Source organism: Mastigoproctus giganteus, chromosome 6 (genome assembly GCF_048544385.1).
Source record: "Mastigoproctus giganteus isolate SK-2022 chromosome 6, ASM4854438v1, whole genome shotgun sequence".
Classification (NCBI taxonomy): Eukaryota; Metazoa; Arthropoda; class Arachnida; order Uropygi; family Thelyphonidae; genus Mastigoproctus; species Mastigoproctus giganteus.
The window spans coordinates 1,629,128-1,645,110 of record NC_143580.1 but is presented as its reverse complement, the minus strand read 5'-3'; the positions used below and the strand labels follow the sequence as shown (position 1 = coordinate 1,645,110).

General features: G+C 38.6%; 1 protein-coding gene across 1 annotated transcript in view; it reads left to right on the top strand.

The window, feature by feature from the left end:
• Positions 1-7,883, top strand: part of Pgd (phosphogluconate dehydrogenase) — a 173,275-nt gene extending 165,392 nt beyond the window's left edge. Inside the window, exon 12 of the mRNA XM_090375793.1 lies at positions 7,517-7,883. Within this exon, the coding sequence (XP_090231919.1) occupies positions 7,517-7,636 (120 nt within the window). The 3' untranslated portion in view covers positions 7,637-7,883. The remainder of the gene's footprint in view (positions 1-7,516) is intronic.
• Positions 7,884-15,983: the final 8,100 nt, after the last annotated feature.

Below are 15,983 nucleotides of genomic sequence, written 5' to 3'. Positions count from 1 at the left end.
CTGAAAAAAATTCTACCCCTTGAGCCTTACATAATCTTTCCAGGGCTGAATTGATCGACAAGGCTCTCATCATATACTCCCTCCTATCGTGTCTGGGCAGAATTGCAGACACTTTCAAATTCAACCCTAATTCACGGCTTTTTTTCAACAGTGACCTGTACTTGTTAAGTAATTTTGTTGGTGTCCTACTCTTAATATCACTAGTGCCAACGTGTACAACTATATCATATTTTGTGCCCTTAAAAGATGATATCCACTCTACAATGTCATCAACCTTTGCCCCTGGCAGACATACCCTGGTCCTGTTCCACCTATCCTTTTTACAAAGCATTTTCCCTGTTTCCCTGACAATAATCACCAACAACTACTAGTTCCTGTGGAACCAGCATATTCTGCCTTGGGGGTTGCCGCTGTGTTGCTTGTTGACCAAGTGCAAGCTCTGGTGTTGATGTGGGCAGCTGAGAGCTTGATGGGCCCCTCAATTTAGATCCTTTGAGGGCATCCACCCTGTCCTTCAAGCTCTCATTTATGCCCATAACAATGCTGAGTTGTCGCCTGATTTCCTTGCACTCCTTACATCGCGCACACACAAAGACATCCCCCATGTCAATATTATGTCCCGTACCCGATTGCTCCACAAACATCATGCAAGCAGTGCATTTTAAAAGTCTGTGATTCAGAGGGCAACTGCCCCCCTCAGTTCTCCCCTAAGCCACAGCACTCCCATAGCTTGAATATTTTGGTTTGCTTCTCTGGTCTGAGTCATGATTTCAATTTAATTTCAATAAAATTTCAATTTCAGTACAAAATTATAACCCTAAACTTGTATCCCAACACAGTTATGACGCTATATATATTTTTCAGTATCGAGTATTATCTACGAGTTTCGTTTATATAAGTTATGTATTAATTAATTATGTTAGGTTTGTAATCTAAGTCGTTATATGTATTTAGTTAAAAAGTACAATTTAATTGACAATGAAGTTTAACAAGATTAATAGATTTTACTGATTAATTGACAATATTATATTATTTACTATACTATATAAGCTCACGCTATCTAGGTCTGGATATAAAGTTGTATTGTATAACAATGGCGGCAAGTTACGAACGGTAAATCTGTGGACACTTAAGTATTAATTAACTTCCAAATCTCGCTGTCTCAATTCAGAATAAACGAAGGATCCTGACTAGGTCTATAAGCTGCTTATAGAAAATAATTTAATATAACAATTGGTCAATAAAGTGGCTAAATATGGCTAAAAAACTTCTCGTTCAGCGGAGCTGCAACTTGTAACACGTGGATTTGATACCTTTACCGATACTAAGTAATACCTACAAATCTCTATCTAAGTTAAACTTTAAACTAAGTATCGTAAGTAGGAATATAAAGCTACTCTAGAAAATAAGTTAATATGCCAATTTAGGCTAATAAAACAGAAAAAACTTCTCTATTCCAGGAGCAGTAAAAACGTCCCCTGCACAAGGCTACTCTAATGATATAAGTACCAAAACTATATTTATAGTACAGTATTTATAGTGTACAAAAAAATCACTGTTGAGTCTATATAAAAACTAAAAAGGCACAGCACATTTATTCATTGATAGATCACTCACAACTTTTGTTGAATGTAATAATGCAGCCAGTGAAGAAACATTCAAGCTTTGTCTGAGCAGACCTCTTCTGCTGTTCTTTAATTATGATCTCCCACTCAATTCTTATGTGTTCATAATATGCGTACAATTCTAAATTTTTTTTTTCTTCTTTTTATGAAAACCCCAAACATCACAAGTATTAGAATCTATAATACTTAGTACTATGCATGGGTTCAAAGTTGAGAAGATGAAAGAAGATACTTTTAGCATTTAGCATTAGCATTAGTAGAGGCATTTGATGCAAGAAAGCAAGCTTATGCAGCATCAGCCAAAAAAAAAAAAAAAAAAACCACTTCCACTTCACCCCTCTGTTCATTCAAAATACCTGTCCAGCTGAGCTTTAAACTTATTTAGGCTATCAACTTCCACGACAAGGGATGGAAGTCTGTTCTACCAACCAACCACCCGCTGGCTAAAGGCAAATTTCCGCACGTCTATCCTACATCTGTCTTTCCTCAATTTGAATTTATGCCCTCTCAGGTGATTATTCTGAGCGAGAGGAAGAATCCCATCAGCATTGAGCATGCTCAAACCATTCAAGGCTTTATACACCTCTATCAGATCACCTCGCTGGTGCCTAGTCTCCAGACACTGTAATTTGCAAAACTTAAGCCTTTCTTCGTAAGAGCACCCCTTTGTTCCATTCACTAATAGTAGTAGTAGTGGCACATGATGCAAGAAAGCAAGTGTAGGAGCTTATGCAGCATCAGCCAAAAAAAAAAAAAAAAAAAAAAATCACACCATTCCCTCCAAATGCCTGTCCAGTTCCTCCTTAAATTTATTTAACCTATCAACTTCCACAACGACAGATGGAAGTTTGTTCCAGCAATTAACCACCTGGCTAAAGGCAAATTTCCGCACATCTATTCTACATCTGTCCTTTCTTAATTTGAACTTATGTTCCCGTAGGTTGGTAATCTGAACAAGTGGAAGGATCCCATCAGAATTCAGCGTGCTGAACCCATTCAAGGCCTTATAGACCGCAATCAGATCACCGCGCAGGTGCCTAGTCTCCAGCCACTGCAATTTGCAGAACTTAAGCCTCTCTTGGTAAGAGAATCCTTTCATTCCCCTCACCAATCGTGTTGCTCTTCTCTGTACACGCTCAAGCAAATCTACATCCTTCCTAAAATGAGGCCTCCAGACCTGTACGCAGTACTCAAGGCGTGGCCTGACCATTGCCTTATACAGAGGGACAATCACCTCCTTTTCCCTGCTAGCAAAATTCCTATATATCATTGACAAAACCCCATGACCCGCCCTAGCAGCCTGTCTGCACTGCTCAGAAAACTTCATATCTGACTGCACAATTACTCCCAGGTCTTTTTCATTTTCTACCACCTTAAGTGTAGTACCACACAGTTGGTACGTTTCTCTGGGGTTACTTCTACCCATATGCAGTACTTTGCATTTGTCAAGGTTGAACTTCAGTTGCCACTTCTTAGCCCATCTGCCCAAATTTTCTAGATCCTGTTGCAGTAGCACACTGCCATTACTGTCATTAACAACCCTGCCAACCTTTGTGTCATCTGCAAACTTCGACATTAAGCCTGATATACCTTCATCAATATCATTGATAAATACACAAAACAACAGTGGACCCAACACCGAACCCTGTGGGACTCCACTAATAACATTAGTCCACGAAGAGCAGCATCCATTGATTACCACCCTCTGTCTTCTCCCACTTAACCATCCTTTTATCCATTGTAGCAACTTACCCTTAATACCATTCTGCTCCAATTTGTACAGTAGTCTTCCATGCGCAACAGTGTCAAAAGCTTTCCTGAAATCCAAGTATATGATATCAAAATTATTTTTTGATAATCTTGTTGCCCTTCTCTGTACTCGTTCCAGCAGCTCTACATCCTTCTTGAAATGAGGCCTCCAGTCCTGTATACAGTACTCTAGGTGTGGCCTGACCATTGCCTTATACAAGGGAATAATCACCTCCTTATCCCTGCTAGAAAAATTCCTATATGTCATTGACAATACACCATGAGCTACTCTTGCAGCCCGTCTGCAGTGCTCAGAGAACTTCATATCTGCCTGCACAACCACCCCAGGTCCCTTTCATTCTCTACCACTGTCAGTGTAGTACCACAGAGTTGATACGGCAAGTTGCTGTTTCCCATGTGTGGTACATTACATTTGTCAATGTTAAACTTCATTTGCCACCTCTCAGCCCATCTGCTCAACCTTTCAAGATCCTGTTGCAGCAGCAGCATAGTGTCAGTAGTGTCCTTGACAACCCTGCGTACCTTTGTATCGTCTGCAAACTTCGACATTAAGCTTGATATACCATCATCACTATCATTTATAAATACAGAAAACAATAATGGACCCAACACTGAGCCCTGAGGAACTTCACTAATAACATTAGTCCACGACGAGCAGTGTCCATTGATTACCACTCTCTGTCTTCTCCCCCTCACCACCCCTTTATCCACAGCAGCAATTTGCCTCCAATGTCACACTGCTCCAATTTGTGCAGCAGTCTTCCATGTGCAACAGTATCAAAAGCCTTTGTAAGATCCAAGTATATAATATCAAAGTTATTCCCTGCATCCAGTTCTTTTGTGACTGCATCATAGTAACCAATCAAATTGGTCAGGCAAGACTTCTCCTTAACAAAACCATGCTGTGTCCGCTATAACTGAAGTCTTGTCTAAATGATCCTGCAGTGCTTCTTTAACTAGTGCCTCCATTAATTTTCCTGGAACAGAAATTAAACTCACAGGTCTATAATTACTTGTGTCAGCCTTTGATCCTCCTTTGTGAATTGGGGTCACATTTGCACATCTCCAGTCTGTGCGTACCTCCTCTGAGTCCAAGGAAGCTCTCATAATTATGGCTAAGGGTTAGCTTACTTCCTCTGCTGCCTCCTTTAATATAACTGGATAGATCCCATCCACCCCGGGTGCCTTTCTTGTGTTTATCTTCAACAATTTCTCTCCACTTTACTCTCAGTTATTACAAGATTCTCTAGCTTACTGCTAGAGTTGAATACACCTCTGGCATTCCCCTCGCTAAATAACTCCTCGTGTGAATGTCGATGCAAAATATTCATTTAGTTTGTTAGCTACCTGACCAGGATCATCAACAGTTGACCCATCGATATCAAGTGGACCAATCTGATTCATCCCGTTCCTTCTAGAGTTTAAATAAGTAAAGAACTCTTTGCTGTTTTTCTTTGCATCCCTTGCCAATGATTTCTCATTATCTGCCTTCGCCTGCCTAACCTCCTTTGTAACTTGGTTACAGATCAACTTGTATCTGTCATAGGCTTCTGTGTCACTTCTTATTTTATATGTATCCCATGCATTTTTCTTCTCTGCCATATGCCTCATCAGTTCATCTGACATCCATTTAGGCCTAAACCTTGAACAGTAAAATATAGGAATATAGGAATGATATATAGGAATTTTGCTAGGAGGGACAGGGAGGTGATTATCCCGTTGTACAAAGCAGTGGTCAGGCTGCACCTAGAGTACTGTGTACTGGTCTGGAGGCCTCTTTTTAGGAAGGATGTAGAGTTGCTAGAATGAGTACAAAGAAAGGCAACAAGATTGAGCAGAACAAAGGGGTGCTCTTACCAAGAAAGGCTTAAGTTTTGCAAATTACATTTTCTGGAAACTAGTCACCTGCAAGGTGATATGATTGAGGTGTATAAGGGTATTTGGAACAAATGGAGGGATGAAATGGGAGTGTTTTTTTTTTTTTTTTTTTTTGCTGATGCTTGCTTTCTTGCGTCGTATGCCTCAACTAATGCTAATTCCTATAAAAGCAGTCTCTCCTGTTAACAAGCACAGACCATGCTGAAAAAAATTCTACCCCATGAGCCTTTCACAATCGCTCCATGGCTGAATTGAACACCAAGGCTCTTGTCATATACTCCCTCCTATCATGTCTGGGCAGGACATGATAGGAGAGGTTAAAATTTAACCGTATGTTGCAACTTTTTTTTTTTTTTCAACATTGACCTCTACTTGTTAAGTAAATCTGCAGATCTCCTACACTTAATGTCATTAGTGTCTATGTGTACAATGTCAATATTTAATAGCTCTCAATTATCTGTGATGATAAATGCATAATGTGCTGTGCAAAACTGTTGTTGGATTTATCTGTTCCTTACATTTGGGATGTTCGTGAAGCAAGAATCCCTCCTCAGCTTTGAGGTCTGATCTGGTTCTGTGCTACCAGCTAAGTAGATCAATTTAAACATTCAAAATTGCTCAATGCTGACATAAAGAAAATTGTATGTGACAATTTATAGATATCAAGTCCTGGTACTGGAGAACTCCTCCTTTGAAGGGACGCAAGCAACACATGAACAGTAAGTGCAGATAGTAATGTGACTGACTTATTTGTTCAGTTCTGGGATCACCACATGATGTTTTATATATTATTATAGTTATTGATGCACTGTATTATTATTTAACTATGATACCATTATAATAACTATTACTATGATATCACTGAGTTATTATTTAAATAATTGTTTTCATTGATATCATACATACTGCAATAATTACTTTTGCAGTATATATTTTGTGTGTAAATAATTACACTCAAACACCAGCCAAGCGATTAAAAATTTTGCTATAAAATAAAATAAAATATAATAAAATACTATGATACAATATCGGGAGACTAAACTATTAAAATAAAATAAATTACGATAAAACAATTAAAAACAATACTAAAATCGTTAAAATTTGCTAAAAAATACAGAAGCTTTTGGAGACTGCTCTCACATGCACATCGAAAATGGAAGTGGCTCGGGAGCGTGTCAAACGGAACCAGTCATGTGCTCCCCACAGACTGTCTTTTAAATGCCACCCCACCCCATCTCTCTCACAATCCGTTATGTGGAGGAGACGGGGCAGTATCTAAAAGACCGTCTGGGGGAGCACATGACCGCTATTAAGACTGCAAACTATGCTAGGTCTGCTGTGGAAGAGCATTTTTGGGAGAAGCAACATCGGATCTCCCCTGAGGACGCGGTCATTACTGACCATGCCCATGGATTTTGGAAACGCAAGTGGCTCGAGAGCTTGCGAATCAGTTCATCCAGTCATAATACTATTAACAGGGACAGGAGTATGCATTTACACCCCCTGTTTGAGGTGGTTGTCCTCAGGCAGGATGACCGGTTCCGTTTGACTCTCTCCCAAGCCACTTCTGTTTCCGATGCACACGTGGGTAATGCCGACCATGTGCCTGGTGAATCACGTGTTTGAGTGCCATGGGCCTGCTACTTAAGGATGTGGCACTGCAGTAATAGTACACTGTTGAAGAAGGAGACAGCAGTCTCCAAAAGCTTCGGTATTTTTTAGCAGTTTTTAATTGTTTTATCGTAATTTATTTTATTTTATTGTGATAGTTTAGTCTCCCAATATTGTATCATAGTATTTTATTATATTACATTTTCGTATTTTATTTTATTTTATAGTAAAATTTTTAATCGCTTGGCTAGTGTTTGAGTGTAATTATTGCAGTATGGAATTTCCCAGCCCCATAGGCCTGTTTTAAGATATTATCATACATAGTATCGAATTATGTTTATGAAATTCCTTCTTGTTCAGTCATTATCGTTCCCTTTCTATTGGCCATGTGCATATTTCTTGTGATGAAAATATTTCACTGCTCGAGTATGATTTTTTTATATATCTATTTCTATTGATATGTGCAGTTGTCATAAAATTTATCATCTGGGTTAAGCTGGATTGACTTCTTTTAACTACAGGATTGTTAAGAAAAATGTTCAGTTTCATTTAAGTGAACTTTCAATGATCACTTTACATCACATTTGTCATGTTTTTTTTTTTTTTTTGAAATTCTTTTCTGTTAATTTCAGGCTCAAAGAGATTATTTTGGAGCTCACACCTATGAGTTACTTTCACAACCAGGAAAATTTATCCATACTAATTGGACGGGCCATGGAGGTTCTATTTCTTCAACTGCCTACAATGCTTGATTATGCTTAAGATGTGTTTGTGTTATAAAGTTGCAAAATTAAGATGGATTAACAAATATCACATGCATTTATAATATGCTAATTTGTATATGTTTTTCAGCACTGTGATAGACAGATAATGAAAGCAAATTGCAAGTATTTTTGGTATACATTTTATAGTTGACATTCTTTATACAACTGAAAATAATGAAGTATGCTTTTGAGTTGTCTGTTACAACTTCAAAGTGTAATTAAGAAAATTGGATTGAAGGACTGTCTTAAGAATTAAATATCACTTAAGATGCTGTTTAACAAACTTTTTTTATGTATTTGTACATAAAAATCATGAAAATGTGAGATTTTTAATGTAACTAATTTTGTACTTTGTTAAAATCTGATATTTGTTATGTAAAGTGAAGTTAATATTATTATAAGTTTAATATATATTCCTATCAGACTCTTCTGAAATAAATTTTGTTATGCTTCTTGTTTAATGAATTCTAAATGTGTGCTTTCTAAGTAAAGAGATCAACCAGTGAGGCTCCAAACATGATTTTATTCATTCCTGACACAGTATTTTAAGTTTATGATGATTTAAAGTATTGTATTGATAAATTGTTTCACCAGATTTCAAATCCTTCACTTTAACTCTCTAACTGCAAATAATTTTTTTTAGAGAACTACTCAAGCTTCTGAAGGCCTGTCTGCTCTTGTGGGGTGAACATGTGCAGCTCAGATTTGTAAATTACATAAAATCATCATTAACAAGTTAAAAAAAAAACTGGTTTATTCTTTAACACTCTCCAAAATAGCATTTCATTTTAGCTAGAGAAAGATTTACCTTTTGTCGCAACAGTTTTGGTAATCCATAATTAATTATTTTTAATCCATAGGTGAATACAATATTAGTAATACTCCATATGTAAATGTACTGTCTTGGATGAATTACCAGATCTCACTGTGTGCTTCTTTTGGAATTACTAATAATTCTTCAGTTGAATTCTGAATAAATTGTTGCATTCTGTCATTGCTAATCCATGACCTATCATATCAATCAAGGAGGCTTTGAACTTAAGAAACAAAAAGAATAAAAAATTAGAGCTAAAACTTGTGGGTTGGTCACTTGCACACTAGAAAGACTTGTGGATTTGTTAGGATGACTGTTTTCTAGAGCAACATATTTGAGAGACAACCAGAGGGATTAATACTCTTGATCTGATTATTCATCTATTAAGAATTTGCAGATAAAGGAACCACTGGGTGACAGTGATCACAATGAAATTGATGTGGGAATTACTTCAGAGATGTAACTACAATCAAGGCTAAAGGGAAGGGCTTTTGCTTTCATGAAGGTGACTACGGGGGTCTCAGACAGTTTATAAATTCTATACAGTGGGATAAACTGATGATGTTACCAACATGTAATTCTAAATGGGAAGCCTTGAGGGACTTGATTTTGGAGTGTACTAGGATTTTCATTCCAGCTAAGAAATACTGTACAAGGTTTACGAATTAAATGGAGGTCTAATGAATTAATGAGGCTCGTGGCAGAAGAAAAATGTATGGGATGCATATAGAGTATCAGGTGACACAGAAGCCTATGGAAGATATAAACTAGTCTGTAATCAAGTCACAAAAGAAGTTAGGCAGGTGAAGGCAGATTACAAGAAATCTTTGGCAAAGGATGCAAAAAAAAAAAACAGCAAAGAGTTCTTTACTTATGTAAACTGAATCATATTGGACCACTTAACATAGATGGGTTGACTATTGATGATCATGATCAGGTAGCTGACAACCTGAAGGAGTATTTTGCATCTATATTCACACAAGGAATTATTCAATGAGGGGAATGCCAGAAGTTAGCAAACTCTAACAGCGAGCTAAGTGATTTTGTAATAACTGAGAGCAAAGTGAAGAAGAAATTGTTGAATTTAAACATAAAAAAGGCACCGGGGGTGGATGAAATCTAGCATTAGCATTAGTAGAGGCATATGATGCAAGAAAGCGAGCTTATGCAGCATCAGCCAAAAAAATAAAAAAAACTGCCACTTCACCCCTCTGTTCATTTGAAATACCTGTCCAGCTGAGCCTTAAATTTATTTAGGCTACTAACTTCCACAACGAGGGATGGAAGTCTGTTCCACCAACCAACTACCCGCTGGCTAAAGGCAAATTTCCGCACATCTATCTAACCTGACTCTGTCTTTCCTCAATCTGAATTTATGCCCTCTCAGGTGATTATTCTGAGCAAGAGGAAGAATCCCATGGGCATTGAGCATGCTCAAACCATTCAAGGCTTTATACACCTCTATCAGATCACCTCGCTGGTGCCTAGTCTCCAGACAATGTAATTTGCAAAACTTAAGCCTTTCTTCGTAAGAGCAACCCTTTGTTCCATTCACTAATCTTGTTGTCCTTCTCTGTACTCATTCCAGCAGCTCTACATCCTTCTTGAAATGAGGCCTCCAGACCTGTATAAGGCAATGGTCAGGTGTGGCCTGACCATTGCCTTGTACAAGGGAATAATCACCTCCTTATCCCTGCTAGAAAAATTTCTGTATATCATTGATAAGACACCATGAGCTACTCTGGCAGCCTGTCAGCACTGACAGAGAACTTCTTATCAACCTGCACAATTATCCCCAGGTCCTTTTCATTCTCTACCACTGTCAGTGTAGTATCACAGAGTTGATACGTTGCTCTGGGGTTGCTGTTTCCCATATGTAGTACTTTACATTTGTCAATGTTAAACTACATTTGCCACCTATCAGCCCATCTGCTCAACCTTTCCAGTTCCTGTTGCAGCAGCATAGCGTCAGTAGTGTCCTTAACAACCCTGCCAACCTTTGTATCGTCTGAAAACTTGGACATTAAGCTTGATATACCATCATCAATAACCTTTATAAATACAGAAAACAACAATGGACCCAACTCTGAACCCTGAGGAACTCCACTAATAACATTAGTCCACATTGGGCAGTGTCTATTGATTACCACTCTTGTCTTCTCCCCTCTCAACCACCCCTTTATCCGTAGCAGCAATTTGCCTCCAATGCCACACTGCTCCAATTTGTGCAGCAGTCTTCCAGGTGCAACAGTATCAAAAGCCCTTCTAAGGTCCAAGTATATAATATCAAAGTTATTCCCTGCATCCAGTTCTTTTGTGACTGCATCATAGTATCCAATCAAATTGGTCAGACAAGACTTCCCCTTAACAAAACCATGCGGTGTCCGAGCTGTAACTGAAGTCTTGTCTAGATGATCCTGCAGTGCTTCTTTAACCAGTGCCTCCATTAATTTTTCTGGAACAGAAGTTAAACTTATAGGTATATAATTACTTGTGTCAGCCTTTGATCCTCTTTTGTCAATTGGGGTCACATTTGTACATCTCTAGTCTATGCGTACCTCCCCTGAGTCCAAGGAAGCTCTCATAATTATGGCTAAGGGTTTTCTTACTTTCTTTGCTGCCTCCTTTAATATAACTGGATCAATCCCATCCACCCTAGGTGCCGTTCTTGTGTTCATCTTCAGCAATTTCTCCTCCACTTTACTGTCAGTTATTACCAGATTATCTAGCTTACTGCCGGAGTTGTATACACCTCTAGCATTCTACTCGCTGAATAACCTGTGTGAATGTCGATGCAAAATATTCATTTAGTTTGTTAGCTACCTGAGCAGGATCATCAACAGTTGAGCCATCGATATACAAGTGGACCAATCTAATTCATCCCTTTCCTTCTGGAGTTTACATAAGTAAAGAACTCTTTGCTGTTTTTCTTTGCATCCCTTGCCAAAATTTCTCGTAATCTGCCTATCCTCCTTTGTATCTTGGTTACAGATCAACTTATCTATCATAGGCTTCTGTGTCACGTGTTAATTTATATGTATCCCATGCATTTTTCTTCTCTGCCATATGTCTCATTAGTTCATCTGACATCCATTTAGGCCTAAATCTTGAACAATATTTCTTAGTTGGTATGTAAAGCCTAGTAGTTTCCAAGATAAGTTCTTTGAATGCTTCCCATTTTAAATTTGCTGTTGGTAAGATCATCAGTTGGTCCAACTGTATAGAATTTAAATACTGTCTCAGACCATTGTAGTTGCCTTTACGAAAGCAATAACCCTTCCCCTTACCCCTGATGGTAGTTACCTCTTTGAGTAAATCCCATTTCAGCACACTGTGATCACTGCCACCTAGTGGTTCCTTTATCTGCAGATTCTTAATGCATGAAGAATCATTACTGATAATCAAATCAAGAGTATTACTCTCTAGTTGCCTCCCAAACATGCTGATGTAGAAAACAATCATCCAATAAATCCACAAAAGCCTTGCTAGTGTGTGAGTGACGAACCCACAAATTCCAGTCAATATCTGGGAAATGAAAATCCCCCATTATAAGACTCTGTGATTTTACTTGCCCACTATTTCCATTTACAGTTTCTTATTATACTCATCAGAGCCATTAGGCCTATAGCACACTCCTACTCAATTTTAATCGCCCAATGCTTATGTCACACAAAACTGACTCGGCACAGCACTGTCCAGCAATGTCGACTGGCTTCACTTCCTTGGATTTTGTGTGTTTCTTAACTAATAGCATAACCCCTCCTCCCTTCATGTCCTTTCTCTAGATGTTGTACTCCACAAATTCCAGTTCTGCATTCCTTATATCTGTGTGACACCACAGGTATAAGGAATGCAGAACTGGATTGATATCCCAACAATATTCGCCTTTGATGCTTTGAACAATACCTCAAATTCATCAAATTTATTTACCAAACTTCTAGCATTGGTGTGCACACAAGTATACATGCACCTGTTCTTTTTCTTAGCTACCCTAACACAACCCATGTGTTTACTTGTACCGCAATGACTCCCAGTAGTCTCTGAAATATCTTGAATCTTGTTTTTCAAATCAGTTATATTAAAGGAGACAGTAAAAGAAGTAGACAAACCCTTAGTCATAATTATGAGAGCTTCCTTGGACTAATGGGAGGTCCCCAGGGACTGGACACGTGCAAATGTATTCCCAATTCGCAAAAGGGTGTTCAAAAGGTGACAGAAGTAACTATAGATCTGTTAGTTTAATTTGTGTTCTGGGGAAAATAATGGAATCAGTAGTTAAAGAAGGATTGCGTGATCATCTAGACAAGACTGCAGTAAGACTTAAGATACAGCGTGGGTTTTGTTATAGGGAGGTCTTATCTGACCAATTTGGTTGAATACTATGATGTGGTCACAAAGGAACTGAATGCTAAAAATAATTTTGATAATCGTATACTTGAATTTCAGGAAAGCTTTTGATACTGTTGCACATGCAGGATTGCTGTACAAATTGGAGAGGTATGGCATTAAGGTAAGTTGCTTCAATGGATAAAGGGATGACTGAGTGGGAAATGACAGAGTGGTAATCAATGGACACCTCTTCATTGACAAATGTTATTAGTGGAATTCCCCAGGGTGTGGTGTAGGTATAGCAAGTTTAATGTCTGAGTTTGCAGATGATACAAAGCTTAGCAGGGTTGTTAACTACAGTAAAGATGGTATGCTACTCCAACTGGATCTAGATAAGTTGGGAAAATGGGCTGAGAAGTGGTAACTGAATTTAACATTGACAAAAGCAAAGTACTGCATATGAGTAGCAATAACCGAAGAGAAACCTACGAACTGTGTGGTACTGCACTGATGGAAGTGAAAAAGACCTGGAAGTGTATAAGGCCTTGAATGGGTTGAGTGCTGATGGGATTCTTCCTCTTGCTCAGACTAACAACTTGAACGGGACACAGATTCAAACTGAGAAAAGACAGTTGTAGAATAGTAGTGTGAAAATTTGCATTTGGACAGTGGGTATTTTGATTTGTGGAACAGGCTTACATCTTTTGTTGTGGAAGCTAATAGCCTAAATGAATTTAAGGCTGAGCTGGACAGGCAGTTGAACGAATGGAGGGGTGAAGTGGGAAGGTTTTTTTTTTTTTGGCTGATACTGCATAAGCTTGCTTTCTTGTGTCGTATGCCTCTACTACTACTAATAATAATAATCTTATGTATAGTACTGCCTAACTTGCCCTCTCTCTCTCTCTCCTTGTTATAGCACAGGAGTCTCGAATTGAGACGGAACAAACTTTACTGGCACTGGCTCACCTTCCTGTTGTAAAGTGTAAAGTTTGTTTAAGAGGGGTTTTTTTTTTGGCTAATGCTGTATAAGGTTTCTTTCTTGCATTGTATGCCCCTGTTAAAAAAAAGAAAGCCTTTCTATGATTCAAGTATGTGATATCAAAATTATTCTTGTCCAAATGATCCTGCAGTTGCTTCTTTAACCAGTGTCTCCATTAATCGGGAGTGGTTATGCTATTAGTTAAGAAACGCATAAAAACCAAGGAAGTGAAGCCAGTCGACATCGCTGGACAGTTCAGTGTTGAGTCAGTTTGGTGTGACATAAGCATTGGGAGATCAAAATTGAGAGTAGGAGTGTGCTATAGGCCTAATGACTCTGATGAGTATAATAAGAAACTGTACAGGGAAATAGAGTGGGCCAGTAAATCAGAGAGTCTTATAATGGGGGATTTTAATATCCCAGATATTGACTTGAATTTGTCGGTTGGTCACTCACACACTAGCAAGGCTTTTGTGGATTTATTGGACGATTGTTTTCTACATCAGCATGTTCGGGAGGCAACTAGAGGGAGTAATACTCTGGATTTGATTATCAGCAGTGATTCTTCATGCATTAAGAATCTGCAGATAAATGAACCACTAGGTGGCAGTGATCACAATGTGCTAAAGTGGGATTTACTCAAAGAGGTAACTACCATTAGGGGTAAAGGGAAGGGTTATTGCTTCCGTAAAGGCGACTACGATGGACTGAGACAGTATTTAAATTCTATACAGTGGGACCAACTGATGATGTTACCAACAGCAAATTCAAAATGGGAAGCATTCAAAGAACTTATCTTGGAAGCTAGTAGGCTTTACATACCAACTAAGAAATATTGTTCAAGGTTTAGGCCAAAATGGATGTCAGATGAACTAATGAGGCATATGGCAGAGAAGAAAATGCATGGGATACTTACAAATTAACAGATGACACAGAAGCCTATGATAGATACAAGTTGATATGCAACCAAGTTACAAAGGAGGTTAGGTAGGCGAAGGCAGATTACGAGAAATCCTTGGCAAGGGATGCAAAGAAAAACAGCAAAGAGTTCTTTACTTATGTAAACTCTAGAAGGAAGGGGATGAATCAGATTGGTCCACTTGATATTGATGGGTCAACTGTTGATGATCCTGCTCAGGTAGCTAACAAACTAAATGAATATTTTGCATCGACATTCACACATGAGGAGTTATTCAGCGAGGGGAATGCCAGAGGTGTATTCAACTCTAGTAGTAAGCTACAGAATCTTGAAATAACTGGGAGTAAAGTGGAGGAGAAACTGTTGAAGATAAACACAAGAAAGGCACCTGGGGTGGATGGGATCTATCCAGTTATATTAAAGGAGGCAGCAAAGGAAGTAAGCAAACCCTTAGCCATAATTATGAGAGCTTCCTTGGACTCAGGGGAGGTATCCCATAAACTGGAAATGTGCAAATGTGACCCCAATTCACAAAGGAGGATCAAAGGCTGACACAAGTAATTATAGACCTGTGAGCTTAACTTCTGTTCCAAGAAAATTAATGGAGGCACTGGTTAAAGAAGCACTGCAGGATTATTTAGACAAGACTTCAGTTATAGCTCGGACACAGCATGGTTTTGTTAAGGGGAAGTCTTGCCTGACCAATTTGATTGGATACTATGATGAAGTCACAAAAGAACTGGATGCAGGGAATAGCTTTGATATTATATACTTGGACCTTAGAAAGGCTTTTGATACTGTTGCACATGGAAGACTGCTACACAAATTGGAGCAGTGTGACATTGGAGGCAAATTGCTGCTATGGATAAAGGGGTGGTTGAGGGGGAGAAGACAGAGAGTGGTAATCAATGGACACTGCTCATCGTGGACTAATGTTATTATTGGAGTCCCTCAGGGCTCAGTGTTGGGTCCATTATTGTTTTCTGTATTTATAATTGATATTGATGATGGTATATCAAGCTTAATGTCCAAGTTTGCAGACGATACAAAGGTTGGCAGGGTTGTCAAGGACACTACTGACACTATGCTACTGCAACAGGATCTGGAAAGGTTGAGCAGATGGGCTAAGAGGTGGCAAATGAAGTTTAACATTGACAAATGTAAAGTGCTACACATGGGAAACAGCAACCCCAGAGCAACGTATCAACTCTGTGGTACTACACTGACAGTGGTAGAGAATGAAAGGGACTTGGGGGTGGTTGTGCAGGCAGATATGAAGTTCTCTGAACAGTGC